This window comes from Brachycentrus maculatus, unplaced genomic scaffold (assembly GCF_059751285.1).
Source record: "Brachycentrus maculatus isolate JH-2025_06_01 unplaced genomic scaffold, ASM5975128v1 h1tg000144l, whole genome shotgun sequence".
Taxonomy (NCBI): domain Eukaryota; kingdom Metazoa; phylum Arthropoda; class Insecta; order Trichoptera; family Brachycentridae; genus Brachycentrus; species Brachycentrus maculatus.
Genome location: NW_028280897.1, coordinates 4,568,149 through 4,592,727, shown reverse-complemented (window position 1 = coordinate 4,592,727; position 24,579 = coordinate 4,568,149). Strand labels below are relative to the sequence as shown.

At 33.1% G+C, this 24,579-nt stretch overlaps 2 protein-coding genes across 2 annotated transcripts; one reads left to right on the top strand and one right to left on the bottom strand.

Moving 5' to 3' along the window:
• Nucleotides 1-1,148: 1,148 nt before the first annotated feature.
• Nucleotides 1,149-15,000, top strand: Ubc4 (ubiquitin conjugating enzyme 4). The gene is made up of 4 exons (XM_088260850.1): nt 1,149-1,301; nt 7,459-7,608; nt 10,769-11,147; nt 11,884-15,000. Exons 1-4 carry the CDS (start codon nt 1,239-1,241, stop codon nt 11,895-11,897), a joined length of 606 nt encoding a protein of 201 aa, XP_088116976.1. The 5' UTR covers nt 1,149-1,238; the 3' UTR covers nt 11,898-15,000.
• Nucleotides 15,001-18,921: 3,921 nt separating this feature from the next.
• Su(P) (prostaglandin E synthase Su(P)) lies at nt 18,922-23,544 on the bottom strand. Its single transcript, XM_088260882.1, has 5 exons — nt 23,145-23,544; nt 21,666-21,875; nt 21,389-21,588; nt 20,421-20,633; nt 18,922-19,332 (listed from the first exon to the last, which is right to left on the bottom strand). Exons 1-5 carry the CDS (start codon nt 23,442-23,444, stop codon nt 19,077-19,079), a joined length of 1,179 nt encoding a protein of 392 aa, XP_088117008.1. The 5' UTR covers nt 23,445-23,544; the 3' UTR covers nt 18,922-19,076.
• Between the last annotated feature and the right edge of the window lie 1,035 nt (nt 23,545-24,579).

Below are 24,579 nucleotides of genomic sequence, written 5' to 3'. Positions count from 1 at the left end.
ATGGTGATGAAGAAACGGATTTAGGATGTACAAGGTGCTGTATGAGTGGATGATGTTGCACAGATCAAATTTTTGCACTACGAATGATTTGAATAACGAGAGAATGACTAAGAAAGTATATGTGGCGAATGTGCGCGGGAGAACAGAATGTGGACGGTTGAAAAAGACTTGGCACAATCAGATCAATCAGAACCTTATATTTGATTGTGTCAAAAGTCTGCGTAAAATCAGAGGGCATGTATAACTAAATGTATGGATGTGAAGGTAGCAAGGAGTGTATGTTAAGAGTGTGGTGTTCCAACCTCTTCGCCTACACCTGTGGAGAAATGGCGTTATGATAGTAGTAGTAGTAGTAGTTATTATTGTGGTTCATCTTAGTTAGTGGTGTTAAATATTTTGATCGCTTTTTATGTTTTTAATTAAATGAAAGATTTGAATAAAAAGAATCTTATTTAAAAGTTCAAGCGGGTAAGATAATTTATCACGTGGATAACTGCGTGACCCCTTGGTCCTTTGTTTGCCATCCCTGTCCTAGCATTTCTATTATTTTTTATTGTGAGTAGTTACAATGGCTCAACAATATTGTTTTTTTTTATGTAGATTAAAACCCTTGATCATCGACAAAAATCTTCTTCTTCTTCTTCTTCTTCATCTTATTGTAGGCCTTGTGGCCTGTTTTTAAGAAGAATTAGCCTCCTGCGATGTCGATTCCCAGCTATCGACCCATCTCTTTGGTGGTCTGCCCAGGAGTCGTCTACCATGAAGTGTAATAAAAAAAATTAATATATAAAATGTTTCTAACGAGATGAATAAATTGAAATTATTTAGAGGTTTAATCAAAAATTTGTGTTGAGTATAATATTCGTATTTAGAGCAGGCACTTTATTTTATATATTTTTTTCTCTGATTTCTGTGATATTTTATTAGCGAGGTACCTTTCTAAAAATACATTCAACAAAATTCAATTAGTTTAACGTTACTAACTAAAAAAAAATATAAAAAGTAGGTAGTTACTTACTTATTTTTTATAATAAAAAAAACGTATTATTTAAGCAATTAGGTACCTTTAAAAAAAACTTGTAGATATGACAACACTTCTACGTCATAGATATTTCCATTGTCAAGAAAATGCTTGGATTATTAAGATTACAAGGTACATAATCTTTGGTGTCGCCTATCGCTTTTTGCATTTCTGCTCCCGTGTTTGGTTGTTAATAGAGCTGTCGATCATCGAAAATATGGCGAATATCGCCATTCAGCGAATAAAGCGCGAGTTTCAAGAGGTTATCAAGAGCGAGGAGGTAAACTACTATATATATTCTTAATTTTAGTGATTATATGTTATTCCCCCCGTATTTTCCGTTTCGACGTAAAAGTGTATTGGCGGACACTCGTCTGCGTGCGTGAGTAGATTTTTTGTGCGATGTGATTTCCTCACTGGTATTTGACTTCATTGTGACGTTTTCAATATCGTGTCCATCAAAATGACTTGTCTTTTTGTTTGTTTTCTTCTCCGTACCGTTGAACTTCGGCGGAACGAACTTGTATTTGTCGAAGTTCTAACGATATCGAATATTTTTAATTGAACATACAGCTTTAATGATATAATTTAAATATTTTTTTCTTTTACACGGACATTATTTTTAATTAGTATTTTTCCGAGATTCGTTTATCATAATATCGATTTAGGATTTCATCTAATAGAGCGCATTGGAACATCCAGTACCCAATATAACAACAATAATTAATAAACATTTTTACCCAAGAACTTTGCAAGCACTTGAATACATTATTTTGTGCTGTAAATTTTCGGAATTTCAGAAATGACAAGCCCTTATAGACATTTTTAATTATTTGTCTCGATTTTACTCCAATGAATGAAAGTTGGCTTCATGTTACTTCAGTTTTGGTGATGTTTATTGTTAGACTCATTTTAATCAACTTCAAGAAATCTGCTGCCGAATCGCATAGAATGCTTGTGGAGATCCACGCTGACAATATTCCGTCACAACGGACTTATTTCATCACAGATATTGGTTCAGTGAAAATAATTTCCAGAAATGGTAAAATCAGCCAAGGACACTGAATTGCAAGCTCATTTGGATGAAGACAACACTCGCAAGAAATGCTTACCGTGCAACTGGGTGCTTCTCGCCCCGCCATTTGCAAGCGCCTTCATGCCATGAGATAGATTCAGAAGATCAGGCAATGTGTGCTTTAGGAATTGTATGAAAGATAGCAGGGATGACGTCGCAACACCCGTTACATGCTGCTCGCATTAACAAAATAAAGCATTTTAGCATCGAATTACTACTGATGACGAAAAGTAAATATTTTTCAAGAATACCAAGTGCATGAAATCGTTGGCTGACCCCTGCAAACCAGCGACATCGACTGACCCGATCGCTTTGAATAAAAATGTGCCCTCGGCACGGGAAAACTCAGTGAGGATACATTATTGTAATTTGTAATTGTGTGTTGATGTTTCAACATTTAAACAAAAAAAACTAAATGCGTGCCATCATCCTATTAACGCAGTGTTATCTTAATTGTTACTCACTTAAAGGCAAGGTGATCACTGCTGCGCTTCAGGGACTAGTTCAGGGTAATATTAAGTAAATATTCGAGTGTAAAATCACTAATATTTGTTATAAACCCCCGGGAATCGAACCTGGGACCTCCAGCATGGTAGCTAAGCCAGACATACTACCTACATATTTATATTTTGGACTGGTTGGTAAAAAAACATAAATCAATAACAAAACATAAAATTATGTTTAACATAGTTTTTATTGATTCAAACATTTGTAACAAATCATATTACAATAATTATTACAGAATTTTTATTGTTATGTGTATAATATTAAAATACTCAGGGTTTTTTTTTTTAACATAAAAGGTCCGGAACTGGCTGCTTTTTACTAAAACATATTATATTCTCTAAGAAGCATATCATGTAAGAGTCTTCGAGATGGAATAAGAAACGCCAGGATCAGGGAAATAAGCGAGATCGAAGATGTCGTTAGGTGGGGAAGGCAACGAAGGAAACAATGGTATGTGAGGAGGATGGAGCCATCCTGACTCTCCCACATCGCACTGTACTGCCATCCCCATGGTAGATGACTCCCGGGCAGACTACCAAAGAGATGGATCGATAGCTGGGAATCAACATCGCAGGAGACTAATCCCTCTTATGAACAGGCCCCAGGCCTACACCAAGAAGAAGAAGAAGAAATTAAATTAAAATATCATTTAAATTAAATATAACGCAACATTTACCTACCTACCATTTTCAAAAACTATATAAATATAATTATTGAATTACATAAGCGCAAACATTGTTACGTCTAATTGATTTTGAAAATTAAAAAAATATATCCGTGAAAAAGGGTGCCGGAACGCCGTTCCATCAAGTTACATGGAAAAATAGCCCGGGAAATCCTCCTTCATTTTACAAAAATAGCATTTTGGATGGCGTATCTGTACTAATATAGAAAAGAAGCTCTAGAAATAACACGATTGTTTTCAGTTGGGCGGTTTATCCCGTATCACGCAAACTGCCATCTCTGCAATTGCAGTGAAATCAGTGCCTCACTAACTACCTCTAAAATAGTATTATATCTTTTGTTCTTTTAGTGGGTGTAACCACTTTTGGTCACCACTTTTGGTGATCTGGTTTTGGTTGTGTAGTGAAGTTGGTGCACAGAAAGAAATGAAAGAATGTACTTGCAGTTTTCTCCTTTATTGACGCAAATAGAAACTCAACTTAATACTTGAATAAAATAAGGGCAAATAATTTATGAAAAGGGGAGATAAAGAAGTGAAGTTAAAATAAAAATAAAATCTAAATTAAGCGTGCGTTACCGAAGGTGCTCCAAACGATTCTCGTGGTTTTTCGTGTCCGCTATTTGGACTTCGGACGCGTTCGGCTCGGTGCGTTCGGACTTGTTCGGGCTTGTTCGGTTCGGCACGTGACGCGGCAATTTTGGCGCCACATTTTTCATATTCCAACCCTTCTGATTTGTTACTACCACATTGACGTTGATTTTCTGTATCTTGGCTTTCTGCTCGCAGACTAATGTTTTTTTTATCCAAGGGTCGAGATTTTTTTTTTTACGGCTTTCCATATAATGATATGAGACAATAATATAAGTATTTATTTATATAATTTCATAGCATTATGTGATAAATTGATAGCTACAAAAGAAGACAAACATACTCTAGTGCAGTGGTTCTTAAGCTGTGTTCGATCGAACCCCAGGGGTTCGGTAAGTTAGTGACTTGGGTTCGGCTGGCTCACACTACTTTGCAGGGAATATTCATTATTTTGTTTTTGGTTTTATGTGGAAATCATGTTATAACGGTTTTGTTCATTCCGTGCACCTATGTATAAATATTTACCTATGTTTAAAATTTAAAAAAAAAAACTATATTAAAGAAATAATCGAGCTATATGAACTATTAGATATATATGAAATTAGTGGTGTTCGGTACCTCCCAAATTGTTAAAAACCACTGCTCTAGTGAATGCAAACAGGGACTTGACATTTTTATGGCTTTCTCATAATTAGGTTAAAGTAATTAGGTTTTTTCATAAAACTTATTCTATATCCTTTTGTTACAATAAGAGACTGTTGAAAGATCTCAGGGCATACTATTGTGCCCGTATGGAGTACCAAGATAAAAATGCACCCGGTCGCTCTGGCTGATAGAATGAGGTTGAAGGTCAAAATCATTTAGATGTTTAAAAAAAAAACTGAAATTGTCTACAGTATTATTATTGAATGGCATCATTATTAATGACTCTTTCGGCTGTGGTAATTGGGTAGATAAACATTTGTACATAGTCTTTTTTTTAAAGTAGATATATGTGGAGTTACACAGATACAATGTAATAATGGCCAGTATTAAAGAGAAAATACATAGATTGTAAAAATAAATGTATTTATTACAATAACTGCTACAGATCAAGTTGCCAACATTTTTTTTCGTCGAGTTGTAGTAAATTCATATCACCGGAAGGGAAGGGTTAAGAAAGTAGATTTCATCTGTATTAGATTTATTATAATTTTTTAAAATAAATTAAACCATATCCGCTCCCTGTGTGAAGCATATGGAGTCCACTAACTGTCTCCAGGCTTTGTCGTCTGCCAGCTCCCTTGCATCCTCCCAATTCGGGTCCGCGTCCCGAAGTTCAGACGAGAATTTCCGACGAATTGTCAGCATTGGTCGTCCAGGGCGCCGCGAACCTGATGCCTTGTAAAAGACACAACCTTGATTAAAGCTCTCGGGAGGCATGCATATATATTTTTTATTATATCTAAAGTAAAAAAGTTAAATATGACATGAATTTTTGCATTTACCATTTACCTCATACAACAAACACCAATAACACAAATTTAGCACAAGAAAATCACGCATTTTAGGGGTCTGAATAATGAATGAGTAGCTCATTTATAGTGGTGAGCGGGTAGACAGAAATGCCTGAGGGGATGATCCTCCCACACCCCCCATTCATCGCCACCCAAATTGCTCTACTGTGCTTTGGTAGATATTCCACTTTGTAAAACCACTCTTCAATTAGCTCGCTATTCACTCACAGATATAGCATTTTTCTCTCTTGTAGGGTTCGAACTACTTTTCCTTCATTTGTTTAATTAGAAGGTGGCAGTTCAATGAAAATTCAACATATTGAGTTTTTAAATATGCAGAGAACATACTCTTTAAAATTATGTCTGTATGAACTTCATATGATATGAAATTTTAAATTATGATTCGTATTCATTCCTGTAATTTATTTGATTTCTCAGAATTTACTTTGCAAAATTATGTAATTTACTATCGACTTTCTGAGATCCAAAAATAGTATTTTTAGTTTCATAATTATCAACTGTTTTTTTTAATAAATATTTTGCTTTGATTTAATTTAAAATAAAATTAAACGTTACCAGTACCAGGAAAAATAAGACACAAATTAACTTGTTTATGATGAAAGAATATTGATGGTGATCAATGGTGCACTAGTATTCCTACCAAGAATTATTACTTTATTGCCTGCCAATTGTTGGAATTGATTCACCCATTTGCCTCTTTATAAGAGCGAAAGCTATTCTCCACGGCCCATTCAATATTAAGCTTATTCAATATATTTTCTAGGTCCCCCTATGAGTGATTTATTTTGCATACTACGCATAATAAAAGGAAATGATTGGAATTTTTTCTATTTTCACACTTTTATTGCAAAGGTTACCTGGCACATTATGTTTTATATTACTTAAAAATTACTTCATAAATACTAATACAGTGAAACCTCTATCTATCGTTCCTCGAATAATCGTTTTCCCGGGTGTGTCGTTTTTTTTCTTCTATCCCGAATTAATTTCATACTAAACTAAACCGCGTCGATCGTTTCTCTATCACTATTTACCGCATTTATCGTTCGAATAAAGCTGCATATTTGATACATTTTGTCTGTTTTTTACATTATTTTCAATTTTCTTACATTCAACGGCAATAACGTATGGGATAGAAACTACCGAAAGCTTGTGTAACCGATAGCAGGAGGGGTCGATATTGATGAAAAGGAGCCGCTGCCTGTACCTGCATTTCCAGAAGCGTGCATACTCTTTGAAAGAAAACTTTCTACCACGCACATTCAATAACCGATTCTGAAAAAAATACTATTTGCGAAGCCGAAAATATACTATTGACTTATGGAAATAAAACAGTTAAAAAACAAATTTTGATCAATAAACTTTAGTTTTTTTTTAATTCTTTTTAGATTTTTTTTTTTTTTTAATATTTCATTTGAATCTGAAACCTGTATTCTTCTTAGAATTTTAGCCTACGGTATCTTTACTCGGTCGTATCTACTTGCGTATTGACCTTTTAATCCCGCATTCATTGTTTTCCCGCATTCATAGTCCCTTTAAAAACGATAGAGAGAGGTTTCACTGTATTTTATATGCATCCCGCACCTTGTACGTATCACAGAATACCAAAAAACGGCTAGAATTATTTGTCAATTACTTTCTGATCAATGAATTTTTTAAAGTACAATGAATAAAAATTCAAATAAAAATATTCACCTACCTGGAATTTTTAACACTAATTCTCTATTAGAATTTGTAAATTTTACTTTTACCTGGTAAATATTACCAAATATTAAAATAAATTGTGATTGTGTTTTAATGTACTCAACATGTCTCCTAATAATGTCGAGTGCATTGTGGAACATTTATAACAATTCTATTTGAAAAGTAGCGGTATTTACCAATTAAATAAAATGTGTGTAAAATTACTTTTCATGTATATTTTACTTTTACCCTTTATAGCATGATGACAGAGTTTACTTTTTGTCCTAATACGTGAACAAAAGGAAAATTATCGGCCACGTATTTTCACGGGTACTAAGTATTACAAATGTATGTTATTGTTAAATTATTCTCTATTTTACAGACAAAATGCTCCATCAAAATTGAGGTAAAGGATAATTTGTGGACAGAGCTGTTGGGTGAGATTGTTGGACCCACGGATACTCCCTATGAGGACGGGAGGTTTATCCTCGAGATCACAGTCCCAGAAACTTATCCCTTCAATCCACCGAAGGTATGGTTTATTCCCTGAGGCACTCCCATTCATGAGTCATCCCCTTTTCATTTTACCTTACTGTGTTCAATAGGATAATCGATAAAATGAATGTTCATATCATTATACCGCCTTATAATATGAAGGAATGTAGAAATAAAATACGTCAAGTCTTATGAATTTGTAGATATGATTCTCTACTTCACCGACAGGGTAGTTCTGTAATTTATATCTTATCTTGAAGATATGCGAACATATATGCTTTACGGTTCCTTATTTCATACACCTGTTATTGAAGAGTATTCACTGAATTATTTTCTACTGTAGCAAACATTAAAAAAAAAGTAATCTGTTTTATTTTTCTTGATATTGGATTAAAATCTCTTATTTATTCTAATTAAGTATCTTAGAATTGTATATATTTGTTATCTTTCCTTTTATTTAATAAGATTAAAATAAATACTAAACAACAACTGCGTAACAGCGTCCAATTCAAAGTTGCTATAATAAAGATTACATAACATATTACATTTAATATTATTCAAATTCATTTTCTTCATTTAAAATAGTAATAATTTGCATTATTATTGTTACAAAGAAATGGCAATTATTATATATGAATTATTCTACGTATCTAATATTGGGATGATAGTGAAATGTCTTATTGACCCTAATTTAGCCTGGGTATGCGATAACATGCGACAACACTAACTTACTTTCCAGCAATTATAGAGCGTACTGCAAAATCTGACCATGTAATATTAAAAAGTTAATGAGTTGATACGACTAAATACTTATTGATTCTGAATTATGCTTTGAGGTTCAGCATATTTTGAATCTTGACCTATCCAGAAATATAGCTGCAACAGTGCGGTCTATGATTCATGTTTTTTCCCATCAATTTTTAAATTATTCCTTCTCAGTCCAATTTTTTGTAAAAGTTTCTATTTAAAAATAATTATATTTCCTATGATTCATTACACATACTAAGATGGTCCAACGACATAGCCGCTGTCTTCTCTAGCCTGGATATAGACCTCTTCCATATCCTTGCATTTCCTTCGGTCAGTTGCTGTTTGCAACCATATAGAAATGGGGTAAAAACTGGCTGCAAGCACCAACGGACCAAACGAAGTAGAAAAATAAAAATGAGGCCTATATCCAGCAGTGCAGGACAAAAGGCTAAAGAAGAAAGAAAAATTATACAAATTTAAAAAAAAGAGAAAATTGTGTCATAAACATAAAATACTCACTCTCTTGGCACCGTTTTGTTTGTAGAAACTCAATAATAAATAGGAAGTATGAGCTTTTTCAAAACTGAATATGAGAAGAAAAAAACTCAGGAAATTTCCATGGCTAAAATCATTTGTATGAGCTTATGTCTAAAGTAAATTAGTTGAGTCAGGTTTTATTACGATGCATGCTCACGGCATGTACTCCGAATCTAAAAAATTTTAATATAAATTTTTTATAAATTTTGCAAAATTATATATTTTTAAACTTCTATATGCGCCAAATTTACAGTGTGCAGTTTGAAATCGATTATAATATACTTTCAAAACAAGGGTTTCAATATTTTCTTACCTTGCTTAATGATCATGGAATGCGTATCATAATGTACTTTTTCATACTCGTAAGTTGCATGCTCTTTACAATAAAAACCTAATTTCTGATCTAACTCTTGAATAACAACTTGTTAACACACTAAAGACGGGAAAGGTATTTCTACCCGTTCGGTCGATTGATGCTTAAGGACGGAAAGGGTATTTTTACCTCCTGCGCCGGCCTCATTTCAAAGTCAGAAAAGAAGGAATTATTTAATGTTTTTATGTGAATATTATCTACCAACCTCTTTGTTAAGGTCTTAACTATATGTATACAATTATAGAGTCCCGTGGCCAGCGTTCCGCAGGCGTAAAAAACACCCATCCTTAGTATGTTAATTAATAACACTTTTCGCATTGTAAAATTATGAACTGACATAATTTCAGTTTTTGTTCGGTATGGTTTATTTATTTTTGGTAAGATTTTATATGGAACTTTATTCAATTGGGATATTCAAAAAATCATTTCGCATTTTAATACATAGATAATAATTTGAAGTTGTAGTTGGCGAGGGCTTGTAGTTGTTATCTAGGACACCTAATCATTTAAATGTGTTATCAACTAAATAATCATCGGGGGCATTTCACATTACAGTAAACATCGCGGTGTCTCGGTTACAAGAACGGTGACGTAGATTTTTTTATTGATTGCCTCTAAAGATTTTATGATGTACAAAAAATATTATCTGGGACTACTTAAAAGGGTCTTTCAAGCGTAGTACTAAAAAGGAGCAATAAAATTTCCCATAGCCTATATTGTAAGAATGTTATTGTAAGAAAAATATACTATGAAAAAATTACTCATTTTGAGAACATACTATTGGTTTTGTTCATAATTTGATATTTTGTTTGTTACTGGCGCTTGTAATCCCAGACTCCAGTGTAACTTTAAAAAAATAGACCCATTTTTTCAAACCCTTTTTTTTTCAATTAATTGCTTTTTAAAAATATGAAACATGTTGCGGTGGCCCAGTATCATGAAAGTATTAAATATAAGAGTGTAACATATTTATTTTAACCCCCCCCCCTCCTAGGAATCGAACCTTAGACCTCCGGCACGGTAGCTCAAGACGCTAACCATTACACCACGGAGGCGGACTTTAATTTTCTTTTGAATTAAATAAGACAATACTTATACGATTAATATTTTATTAATTAGATTAAGTATGAATATATTTTGAATATTTAAAGTACTAACTTTGTGGATCATTGTAATATTATTTTTTTTTTTTGATCCACTCACTTTATTATAAACCAACTAGTTGGTTTATAATAATAAAAGTGAGTGGATCAAAAAAGTTATTTTATTTCTCCAAATAATAATGTATTAATATTATTAGTCATTGTCACTAACTCATTTTACTAGCAAAAAAATTACTGAATATCGCGGATTGTTATATTTATATGTAAGTTGTATGTATTTATTGTTGTCTTTTATTTTAAGAAAAAATTGTTTCCATTTGTAAGCGGATTTACTAACCCCTTTCAATATAATGTACTCAATATGAATAGCGTGAATTCCAAATATAATATTGGTCGGGATGTTTTGTACCAAGACACTTTCCCAACATTTGCAGGTGAAGTTCATGACTAAGATCTGGCACCCCAACATCTCGTCCGTGACGGGGGCCATCTGCCTGGACATCCTCAAGGACCAGTGGGCAGCGGCCATGACGCTGCGCACCGTGCTGCTGTCCCTGCAGGCGCTGATGTCAGCCGCAGAACCGGACGACCCGCAGGACGCCGTAGTCGCCAAGCAGTTCAAGGAGAACCACGACCTGTTTTGTCTGACGGCTAAGCACTGGACCCACAAGTTCGCCGGAGGGCCTCACATCAACACTGCCTTCGAAGAAAAGTCCAAGCATCTCACCGATATTGGCATCGAAGAATCACGGGCTATCGTCGCTTTGTCCACTTGCAACTGGGACAAACAGAAGGCCTTGGAATTCCTTTTCAGTGAGTCCATTTTCTATACTTTCAAATGATTTAATACTTAAGAAACTCGTAAATCCAATGATTTGTGTAAGTTTAATATATTTTAATAATATATAAAATATTGATCGGACAGGTCACTCAGAAGTTCATAATTGCGATAACTTGACTATTAATAAGTTTTACGATTTGTTCATCACATTAAATGGTGTATTAAAGTACAACTAAGTTTATGTTATTTTGTATTTCAATAATAAATTTCTGTATGAAAAACCAACCAATGTGACATTTCAACAAAGGAAGAGCTTCACTTTTATCAATTCTTTGATATTTATAACTTCCACTTTGCTTTGCAATGTAATGTGTATTACACTGTATTTCTGTCCCCTCATAAAATGACCCAAGTGCTCTAGCTTTCTTTTCTTTATAGTGTCTATAATTTTTCCATCTTTTCCTGATATTTTGAGCATTATTCTATTGCACCACATTTCGAATGCTTCAATATTTCCATTTTACTTCATATTTTCTTTATAATTGAAATAACTTGTTCATTTTAAGGTATTTCATAATGTCCAATAAATAATTCAATTTGAATCAAATTCCAGTATTTGAGGGTGTGAAAATAAATTTTTAAATTTTCTTATGGAGTTCTATTAGAGAATTCTAATTTTGCCCCTATCGCTCAATTTTCTTCTCCCTTGTTTCTGGAGTTTAATAATTTGTGGATAAGGAATATTCTAATGTGTGTGTTTTTTTCTAGCTGGAGGCTGTTAATAAAATACTGCATCTGCACGCAGAAGGGATTTATTCACTGAATTCGCTGCAACTACCAACATTTCGTTTCATTTTAGCAATAAAAATCTATGTGCAATAAATATTTAACCTGTTAACCGCGTTGACTTTGTTTCCAAGAAACGCCCGTGCGCGGCGGTATTTTGTCATTTTTTAAATTATCACTTGTCTCATGTATTTAGTTAAGAAATGATTTATTTTACTAAACAAAAACGTTCAATGGGATTCATTGTGCCTTTTGGGTACTTTATAATGCACTTGAGTCACAACATTTTTGAAATATATCGTAATATTAACAAATAAGATAAAACCACGCATCGTGCGTCACACTTACCTACTGGCGGTGACGCATGTGTGTGTGCTGTAAGTATGTATGTGTATATTTGGTCCGTACAGACACGTTACAGTCACACTTCATCGCACTCACTTCAAAGATTTTTAATGATTTACACTTAACATATTGTTTTTATAATATAAACGAATACACTTTAAGTATACAGCCATAACCCTAGCTGAATAATTACTCTAAATATAAGGGATTAAAATTTATTACAGGTGTCAAAGGTGTTTTTTCATGATATGTGAGACAGATATGATATGAGTAATGGCGCAAACGAATAATTAACTTAAAGAAAAATCAGGGATCTGTTATTTTATTTACCCTTGTAAAGTTACAAATTATTAGTCAAATATTTCAACAGATGTTGTACGACCAAGGATTGACGTATTATTTTACCTAAAGTTCCACACCATAAACAATTCCCTCCGAGTTGAATTGAGGTTCGAAATTTAGAGTAAAGTAAAAACACATACGCTTATGAGAGCCGCGTACGGGGCTTGTTTTGTGAAAACACACACGGTTATCCCAAGACGCGGGGATTGAGTTGAGACTCTGTTGTCAACAATAATTATTGACCACTTTTACTACAAGCAATTCTATGAGCAATACTTCAAGTAATTCTACAAGCAATATTTTGATGTTCACTTAAATATGAAATTAATGTGTTGATCAACCGAATAGTTTTAATCATACAACCATTAAAAGGGCAAAAAGTTATGAAATAGTGTATTTTCTTCTTAACACTCTGCTATCTAACGTAACACTATCAACTCATTATCCACACCAGGTAAATAGAGTGTTTCGTTGCCAATTTTTTTTTTTTTTTTTATGTATTAGTCTTATGGTATACATGAAATATCCTTATAAATAGATGAATAGCTACAGTATGTTTCATCTATACTGTGTACAATGAGGAAACTTATCAGTAGCAATTTTATTTTAATTGTATTCTATTATTTTATTTGCCCTTTTAATTCTGGATTTCATATTTTTTATATAAAAAAAATATGTCCTCAGTGGTGGTGCCCATTGATGCAAAGCTATATCCTCTCAGTTGGTAGTGATGGAATTATGATCCCATGCGTATGAATGCGTATTTTGTGATGTCAATATGATGTTAAAAATAAAACGCATGCATAAGACTATTTAAAAAATAATTATTAATGTAAACATAACTGCAGATTTTCTCATCGACAGATGAAAATACAATATTTATATTTTCATCTGTAGTTCTCGAAATAGTATTGCGATTACATTGATAAACTTAAAAAGTGGTCTTATACAAGTGTTTTTAAATATTTTTTTTACTATTATTTAAATGGTCATGTTTTTTCCAAAAAAAAGTAATGCCAAATCGATATATAATATTTTTGTGTCATACTGTATTTAATATTTTAGTGTTACTTGGTTCATGCGATGGGCACCGTTGATATGTAAAATGTGACGATCTACTCTAGTGGAAGCTCTGTATGTAAATATCACCTCTGACCTTGACTGCTGTGCAAATTTTTTATTTTGATTTATAAATTCCAGTAAAACCTTATTTTTACATTTTTCCAACAACTGAAAAAAAATTGTGTAAAATCGAGGAATCTGTTAAAGTAATAAAATCTTGAAAATTGGAATTCTATAATTTTTATAGTGAAATAATGATTTAGCATCTCTTTGATTTGTTTTTTATGTTCATTTAATTTTCTTGTATATTTCATACAAACAAAACCCTGGTTTAATGCTATTAAAAGCCCCGAACACAAACATTTGAATATTTTTGTATAGTCACCTACTGTTACTATTCAGCAAAAGCACAATTTCCAGACCACCAAACCCATTATTTTCTTCACATCTGTTTTACCTGCAATAGCATCAAAATTGTTTAATTTTCCCCCAATTCCGCTAGCACTTTATTGTAGAAATTCAATAATTTCAAACTATTTATGTAAAATATAGCAAGTTACAAAATTACAATTTTGGTACCTCCGGAGAATCTTTTTTTTAATCTGCAATTTTTGTTGATTGTCTTTTATGGTATTTGTTATTTACCTAAAGAATGCAACATACAAACATCAACAAGGGGTCTGATCATACTCAATTTAGTATGTTTACCTGATTTTTTGGATTCAAATTCTTAACACATTTCAAACGGGAATTTTTTACGCTTTCGAATTTGATTATGTACATATAGTTAAGATCTTAACAAAGAGATTGGTATATAATAATCATAAAAACATTGGATAGTTCCTTCTTTTCTGCCTCTGAAATGAGACCAGCAAAGAAGGTAAAAATATCCTTCCTGTCCTTATACATCAATCGACCAAACTGGTAGAAATACCTTTCCCGTCCGAAGTGTGTTAACATAAGGTGAACGATCAATATTTTCAGAAACATTTTTCCCGGTCTTTTCAAAATTAGACTTGCGTGAAGATTAATGAAAATACGTAGAATTGTTCTGTATATGAAGCGGGAAAAGGTAAAAATGAGGTTTTACTGTAGTTCACAGCAGGCACTTTGACATACCCTTGAGTGAGAAATAAACTTTTGTAGGATAAGAAAATGTATTTTATTGTTGTGCATGACCCTCTATGATTCAAGAGCACAACTTCATTTGTAAAACCAGAATGGACATTATTAATGTTTAATCGAAATTTAATGACAAATTAAAATGTAGTATGTAAAATGACAACGTTCACTGATGTAAAATTTTATGCAAAAAGAATGATCTTAAATAATAAAACTTGTTGTTAAAAATGCTTATTTATATATCCAAATTATTTTCCCATAGTTGTGGCGAAGAAGGCAGTTGTCACCCGGCATCAATCTTATTGATCTAGTGACTATTATGTATGAACTATTATTTTGTTCATTATCCTAAATACTTTTTATATAATATTATTACTAACATTGTTTACATTGTGTTGTAGTTGAGAACACTTAATAATCAATTCATAATTAATTAATTAAAATAAAAAGTTTCATCAAAATTGTTCAGACAAAAACAGAAATTCAAAAGACAGAAAAGAAACTATATTTTTTATTACAAACACATATTGTAAATTATGTATTATCTGCTTATTAATTGAAACTTCATTTCAAATTGCATTTTGTTACGAATGAAATGAGTTTAAGTACATTGAGTTGTGTATAATTATTATTTAATAAACAAGGGAAAGAGTACTGAGAGCATTTTTCTATTATTATGGTTTCCATTAATTCACACATTCGGAGGCTATATGCAGTCCAAATAAAATGTCAGCACAAAGTTTTGACAACATATGACACCTAATAAGTGCTACCAACTCCTGCTTCTGAAAAGCCACTAGTCTAAGAAATTTTATAACAAAAAATATATTTAGTTTGAGTAATGGGTTTTTTATTAAAAAATATGTCTTAAGTGCATAGTTCAGGGCTCAGCAAAAAAACTGTTCTGTTCCAGAAATAGTTCTGTTCATAGGAAAACTATTAAAGCTTGGGTATCAAATTTTAGAGCTACGGGTTCTGCATTGAAAAGAAAATCACCTGTCTGATCTCAGACCGCATAACGACACTGAAAAATGTGGCACGTTTGAAAGTGTCCATCCAACAATCGGCCAAAGCATCGAGCACTTAAACAGGCAGTTGCCCTAGGACTTTCTAATAAGAGCGTAAGAAGAATCCTGCCCAGAGATCTTCACATGCATCTGTTCAAAATGGTGGCTACCCAAGAATCAACTGAGACAGATTTTGAAATTCATAGCTGTATATGAGGATACTCTTCATTGCATGGGAGTTCTCTTTGCCAGACCCTGATTGAACATTGACTTTTTTCTCTTAAGACTTATTAAAAAATTACAGTGATGCTTCACTTACCATACTAAATTCGTTCCAGGAGCAAGTTGTATATGCAAATAGTTTGTTATATGAAACGCGTTTTCCCATCAAAATACATGTTTAAAAAATAATTCTTTTGTACATAGCATAAAATATGGTACTTAACATAACAATGATACATATTTTTTTTCAAATCTTTTAGTCAGACTCAGATATAGGAGAATCTACTGAGGCTTGCAGGGTCAAATCCTCTTGTTTCATCTTTTGCTTCTTCACAAACTTTTCAAAATTGTACGTTTCTCCCTTTTCTTCATCACCTGCCAGAAATAATGGGCAAGGAAAAGTAGAGATTGTTGATCATGTTGGCCGTAGCTGAGTTTGAATAGCGAGTGTTGGTGAAGTCCTGAACCTCTCTCCATTTGACCGGTTGTCCTTGATGGCAGCAGATGAAATTGGTTGAATTGATTGCTCCTATCATTGTCAGATGAAGCTTACCTTTAAGCTTCGTCATGTTGCTGCACTGAAAGTACTTGGAGCTCTCAAGTTGCCAGCTCAATGTGTGTGCATTGGCTGCGAGCAGCAAGGTGAAATACAATACAGTCTGTTATGTGACATGAGGTTTGTTGTGTGGGTCGTGTAATGGACAAACAGCAAGTTTGTTGTACGCAGCGTTCGTTATACGAGGCATTACTGTCTAAAGGGTGTTGTTCCCAGATGAGCATGTGATACGCATTTCCGATTTTCACATGATATAACTTCTCAATTTTAAATCTACTTAATGAAATAGGTTAAAAGTATCGTAAGTTTAACTCTGTACGATGCACCAAAGACAAATTTTGTCACGTGTGAAATTTATTTTATTTAAAATGTAAATTCATTTTATGTGTTTTTAATTCCTCAGATATTTGCAACTATTCGGCCAGGGCATATATTTTTTTACTATAATACGTTTTGCTCCATTCTTATTCAGTAAAATATTTTCGATTCAAACTACACACTGAACTATAATGAACACATTAGCGCTGGGGAATGCAGACTCTACTGGTGCGATAAACTTTGTCTGGAAGCTGGGATTATGTGTTATATGTATATGGGATTTTATATGATAATATGGATTCCGCATGATCCATTTCTTTCACATTTATTGTTAATAAGTATAACTAATTACAATGAAAATAAATAAAACTTCGAAGTTAAACTAAGTTATTAAAATAATTAAAGGTCTATTTTATGCTTTGTGAACTTTATTTCTTTAATGTATGGTTTGAACATATAGATTTTTGTCCGTAAAATTATTATCAACCCGTCGAAAAATACTTTTTTTTGTGTTACCTAAAAGCTTCAAAATGAAGTTTGGATACATATATTGATTTTATTATAAAGATAGGTTTTTGAGTTATTTCTAATTTACGTTTGTATAAGTTAAATTTTTATAAAACCATCCCATCCCGAAGCATATTTTCCAATAATTATTTCCAGCTTTAATGTGTTAATGCATATATGTATACAATTTTAGTTAATGCATATATGTATACAATTATTAATTATTCTTTCTATCTTAGTTTCATATTTTATGGACAATTTTATTCGAGTGTCATTTGAAAAAGAATGGTTAATACACTTTACATTATAAATATGTATTGTTCATTCAATATGTAGGTATTATATTGAATTTTCAAATAATAAAATGTGAAAAATAAACCGTGTTTCATTTTAAAGTTTTTTAGCCGCAGCCAGCAATATAGAAAATCCTATTTGTATGGATTCAATAGTGAATAGCTCTTTCACATTCCTGGTTTGAAATTACAAAATTACTTTTTTTACTACTTTTGCCTTATTCAACAGCTGAAAATTTATTTTACCCACAAAAACCAGTTACCTTACACACGTAAGTCCTTAGAATCTTTATAATAATAATTATAGATAATTTATATAACTCGTAAAAGTGAAGTCTTAGTAGTTTCGTCTTTGTTAGACGGGTTTTGTTAAGATTTGTTCAAACAATCAAGTTACAGGAGATGGGGTGATACCTTTCAGGGTCATTTGATGGTTTTACAGGTATCAAGATCGCTATAACCCCGGCTTACAGCCAAGCCTTTGGAAATCTGCCATTATTGAGTGCCAGTGAAATGAATTTTGTTATTTCTTACCGAGATGAATTAAAATCTTTCTTCTCATGGGTGTTGTTTCCAAACGTGTTGACAATGGGTGTAGATAAATTTTACATTACAAATAAAATTATCACGATTTGAAATTTGTAAAAAAATTTAAAAAAATTAAAAAGAGAAAGAAAGCAAATGAATCACAGTGGGAAATTTTTTAAAAGTATACTTGAAGTTAAATTTAGTTGGTTATTTATTATGGGTAAGTCTTTGTTGATTGCTTTACTTATTATATTTCTAATTTAATAGGAAAGCAAAGACCAGTTTTATAGGAAAAACATCGCGTAAATTCAATATTATAATTAAAGAATATCGAAGGTGCCTTAATGATAATGGAATGATTTATATTACCATACCACAAAGTTAACAATACTTTTAATATACAAAAAAAGATATATTTATATTCTACAGTTAAACATTATGGAAATATTTGTATGCAGTTTTCCTACACCTAAGTGCAATCGATTCCTTATTAAGGTAGGGACTGATCGAAGCCATTTGGTCGTAACGTAAAACGTTACGATGCGAGCATTCATATAGTAAGTACAGGGGGCCGAGCGCTCCATCCATAGTCGGAGCGCCGCGAGTGACGTTACGACAAAATGCTCCAGAACAGCATACTGCTCCTAATTCAATCTGTTTTCTCATTATTGGCATTGATAACAGCGGTTATTATTTTGGTGTAATAAATAAAACGAAATTCAAGCAAATCAACATTTATTTACAAAGTTGAACATAACGCTTAGAAATCAATATCGCTATTGTAACAAATTATTCACATTTACTAAGAACTACATTCATAAATATGAGCCGCAAAATAATACTTTATTAGAAAAAATAATAATTTATTACCATTCAAGATACTACAGATCCTTTATTTTGATCGATTTGTCCCTTCATCCGCATAAACCAGGGTTTGATTTTGGAATATTCCATCAAATCTTTAAATGCATCGCACCCTTCAATACTGCTGAGGATTCCATATACAGCGAGGTCTGAAAGATCTGGAGAAGAACCTCCCATAAACGGAGTTCCATTTTCCTTCACATTTCGAGCCCATAAATTGCATTCATCGTATAGAGACTGGCGAACATCATCCTTCAAATTATGCCTGAAAAATTCAATTCATTACTTTTGTATTACAGACATGACTCATCATCAATCTGGCAAGGGTAGAGTGAAATGTTTATAATTTATATTTTATTTATTGTTTTGGTACTCACTTAGTGGTAAAACATATTGAAATTGTAAATGAAAACACTTGTATTATTTTTCAACATCTCATCAAAGATGAAGAAGAATATGGAAGTCTGGGCATTTACAGGTCTGACGACCGTCATAGCCTGGTTTAAGTGATACTTTACACATGTGTAACATTCACCAATTCTACCCATTATTGACAACCACACTATTCAAATTCTTGGAAGTTCTATATGTATGATCCAATTCAGAAACATTGTTATTGAATCACTAGAACTTCACTAGAGACATCTATTAGTGAGATGAAAAGAATTAATTCATTAAAAGAATTAAGAAATTATTTGGACACACTCAAAATAATGTAAAGAAAACACTTGATTTTTACCACTTGAGTTATATTTATTTTAACGACTAGTTTTGGAAGCTACAGATGCTTCCATTTTCAGGAACTATATAAACTTAAATGTTTATATTTAGACCCGAAGGTGGAAGCACCTGTAAGCTTCCGAAACTACAGTCGAACTCGGTTATTACGAACATGATTTGGCATAAATGTGTTGTGAATAAAATTTCTGGTTCAGAGGTGTTGGAAATGTTGCAGAAAGCCTACAATGACTCTTTTTATATTGAGGACAAGATCGTTTGGGACAGAATTTCATAAATTCTACATTAAATAAATATTTTGTATGAAATTACTTTCAATATCAAAAGGTAAAAAAAAATCTAACCCTTATCCGCATCCCAATGGTGTATAGGGCACTGCAGTGTTATCTTGATCGATAACACATTAAGTAAAGGTGATCAACCCTTCGCTTCTGATAAATATTAGCGTGAAAAACCCACTTATGTTTATTTTAACCCTCCTGGAAATCGAACCCGGGACCTCCAGAACGGTAGCCGAGCATGCTGATCAATACGCTACAGAGGCGGACAATTTCATGAATTTGAATTGGAGAACTTCTGTTTATTGCGGCCAATGTTAAAAATGTATTTTCTAACCTTTTTTTCAGAGTTTTGCTGATCATCCACATGGCGTATGCTCCCACATTGATCATCAAAGAGCACTCCCAAGATGGAAAATGCTTTCTCCAATCTCCCACTTCAGCAAACCAGTTGAATGCCTGATAGGCTTCGTCGACAGTGCGATAAACATTGGGAGAAAGAACATGGACGAGGACATCGTCGGACCACCTTCTCCAATGTCGTTCATCTCTGAAAGAATACATTTTACATCTTCTGACCCTGATCCACGCTGAGCGGTGTATGGGACATTAGACTGATGCAAGTTGATTGGTGTTCTCAACTTGATCTTTATATGAAACCGAGGTAATCATTCCTGCGCTTTAGACATAGGAATGTAATGTATTAAGGTGGAGACTGACCGGAGCATTTCAGCGTAACATAACATCGTAACATTGCTCGCGGCGAGCATCAGCGAGCATCCGAAACAATGGATGGAGCGCTCGGCTCGCTGTACTGACTGCCTGAATGCTCGCATCGTAACGTGTTACGTTACAACGAAATGATCCGGTCAGTCTTCACCCTTAGATGGGCTACAGATGACATGAGTGCATGAGTTTAAAATTAAGCACATTGCTTCTATACTGGAAAACAAATAGAGAACAAATAGTAAGTAGAATTACAGCCAAGTGGCTAAGTGACTCATACTGTGATGTTTTATACTCCACTGACAAGACACGTAAGGTGGCTTGGTGGCACTCCGCAAAAAAAATGCATATAAAACATTTATATATACATATATATATATATATATATATATATATATATATATATATATATATATATATATATATATATATATATATATATATATATATATATATATATATATATATATATATATATATATGTGTGTGTGTGTGTGTGTGTGTGTGCATTTATATGTATGCATGGATGAATGTATTTTTAATGTAAAAAAAAATTCTCAAAAAAAACTGCATACTTACTCTAGTTCTTCAGGTTTTTTGTTTTTGGGAACACTGTTGAACATAACGAAATATTTATTTAAAATTTCACTCCTATCTTTTCCATTATCGTCAACAAATGATACAGAGGGATAATACTTGATAATTTCACCAATATCTTGTGTTCTATCCAAGAGATATGAGGATAGAATTGATATAATAGCCGTGCTATCATTCATTTGCTGCAAGAGATAAAAGCAAAATTACATAACACTCTCAAATGAATAACGAAACCAAGTGATCGAGTGCATGAACGTACCATGTAACCTGATGCAGTTTTCACTAGTAGAATAGGAACTTTCTTATAATTAGACCATTTGATGGATTGGCGCAACACCGCGTCAACCTCCACCACGTCGTATGACAACCCATTGCCATCTAGGAAGGCCCGAACCTTGCAGCAAAATGGACATGTCTGGTATTGAAACAAGACAATTTGCAGATTGGTGGCATCGGTAGGGCTGACAATCTGCAACACATATTTAAAACTATATTTCCTAACAGTTTTTTGCCATAAATTTTCTTCCTGTAACGATGCATTCCCGTATTTTAATAATTTGGGACAATACAGTAACCCCCCATATCGTAGTCGTACAGGAGAAAGTGACTAACTGACAAAATGTAAAATGTTCAGGGGGGCCATTTAACTTGTCCGGGAGTATGGCCGTACATGTACGGCCATACCAAACTTTTCTCAAAGGAGTTTGGACGTACATGTACGGCCGATACAAAATATGATTTATGACACGATTTATATCAAAACATGTTAAAAACATGATTTATCGATATTTCGATAATTTTGATATAAATCATGTTTACTGGGGTAAATATCTTTGTTTATTCAAGAAAACATGTTGCTTATAGCATCGACTATAATATAAAAATTTAAAAGTAAAAAAAAAACCACAAAAACAAATTCACTCCTCAGATACAGTTTTGTCCGGAGAAACTCACACCCAGACAGGTTAAGTAACTTTTACTAGGTAATAAAATAAACATCAATGCAGTTAATCATTTTTTATACTTCTAATATATATTACTTTCATGTTTAAAATCCTTTGGGATTTTTTTCAGGGCAATATTAACCTAGTAAGATATCAAATAGTCAATGATCACGTTTTTGTAAAGAATGCACTTGGTCACTTTCTCTTGTATGACTACGATATAATGTTGAGGTAGGTACCGCATTACCACAGGGAGCATTATAGGTACCGCATTATCACAGGGAAAATTATCAAAGAGAAGATTGTAGGGGGTTAATGTTTTGAAATTGTATTTTAATTTTAAATTACTGATTTCATAGTTAAAATGTAAAAATACAATTTAAAACATTAACCCCTTATAGTGTTCCCTGTGATAATGCGGTACCTATCTCAACATTATAGGGGTGTTTACTGTAATGTATTAAGGTGGAGACTGACCGAAGCATTCCGTCGTAACGTAACACGTTACGATGCGAGCATTCAGGCAGTCAGTACAGCGAGCCGAGCGCTCCATCCATAATTTCGGATGCTCGGTGATGCTCGCTGCGAGCGATGTTACGACGAAATACTCCGGTCAGTCTTCACCTTTATTTATTATACATAGAATGCTTAATAAAAATTAATGACTTCATAATATGTGGCCATCGACCATTTCTCATGCTATATAGCTTCATGTATCATACGAAAGCTCTTCTCTTTATAAATTTATCCCAGCAAATATACGACTATTACAAATAGACCAGGTGATTTCTTACCTTTCGGGTAGGTGTGACATTTGGTAAGCTTTGCAGAACCACAGGGTGGTTATTATCTGTTTTGGGATTTCGTATGCGGGACTGATTTATCTGATAATGCGTGTACCCAGAATATCCAGCTCCCAGAAGAACTCCTACGCTCGCGCTCACCAGCGTGAACTTAACCATTCCCTTCGATTTTGGAGCCCTCGAAGAGTAGAACGCAACATGCTTCACAATAGTAGCTGGTCTGACAAAAGAATGCGGAGGATTAGCTGCTTTTGCTATTATATGAGGACGTAATAAGTTAAACAGAGACATTGTTATCAACTGATATCGAGTAAAAACCAATATTATTTAACGCTCTCGCATAACCATAATATAATACGTCAATGCACTTCGCGGGATAGATAAATTAGGTAGTCTGTGGGATAGATACAAATAGAGTATAGAGTAGAACAAAAATTAAGAAATTGGAAACATATTTTGACATACTGGGTACCTACCTATTTAACTATTTTACTAAATAACTAACTAACGCCGCTGCTCCACAAAGGGCAAGGGTGGAAAGAAAAAAAAGAATGCCACACCAACCTGTTTTTTTAAAAAAACTTCGGCACTTCCACATTCATGCATCTCCAATTTTTCCAACTCTTAACCTGACCACTTTTTGTTATTTTTCTGTCCCTTTTTTATTGTATACAATATATTTTTGTCACGATATTGGTTTATTAGCTAATAAATTAAATTATTATTGAGATATTAAAGTTTAAACTTTAGATATTTGAATAAAACGAAAAACGTGCGTTCTAAAGAAATGTTATAAACTCAAAACGAGTCCAATACAATCCTTTATAGGTTGAGTATGTTAGATTAAATATTCTTCCCGTCTAATAATGATCGATTATTAAACCCGATCCCTTGTAAAATAGGAAAGCTCAATTACGGCTCTCAGTAGGCATGCCAAGCATGCTTAGCTAAGAAAATCACCTATTCTTGACGACAGTTGTGCCATGGAGTCCCACACCTTATTTCCTTGTTCTTTCAATTAAATCCCAAAGCTAAGTGAATGGCCCCTCTAGGTGGTACCATGTTTCACAGCCGTTTGAAGAAATAGGACCAATGCAAGCATTTTATTGGCAGCAATAGGTCTTCCATTTCTTTGGGAAAAAAAACCTACCACCTTAATTTTCAGTTTTCATGTTTAGTTTGGGATTTATAAATTTGGAAAACCAGAATAGAATACCGTAGACTGATTAAAACGTAAACGATATTCATTGTGCCTCGAATATTATTGAACGAATATGAATAAACGATTTTTTTTAATTACTGATTTTTATAGCTGGAAACAATTTTGACTAGAAAAGAGAGAACAGTAAAAAATGACCAATAAAAAATGAAACAACATGGCATTTTATCTTTGGGAAATTATTTATAATGAAATGATTTTTCGTTT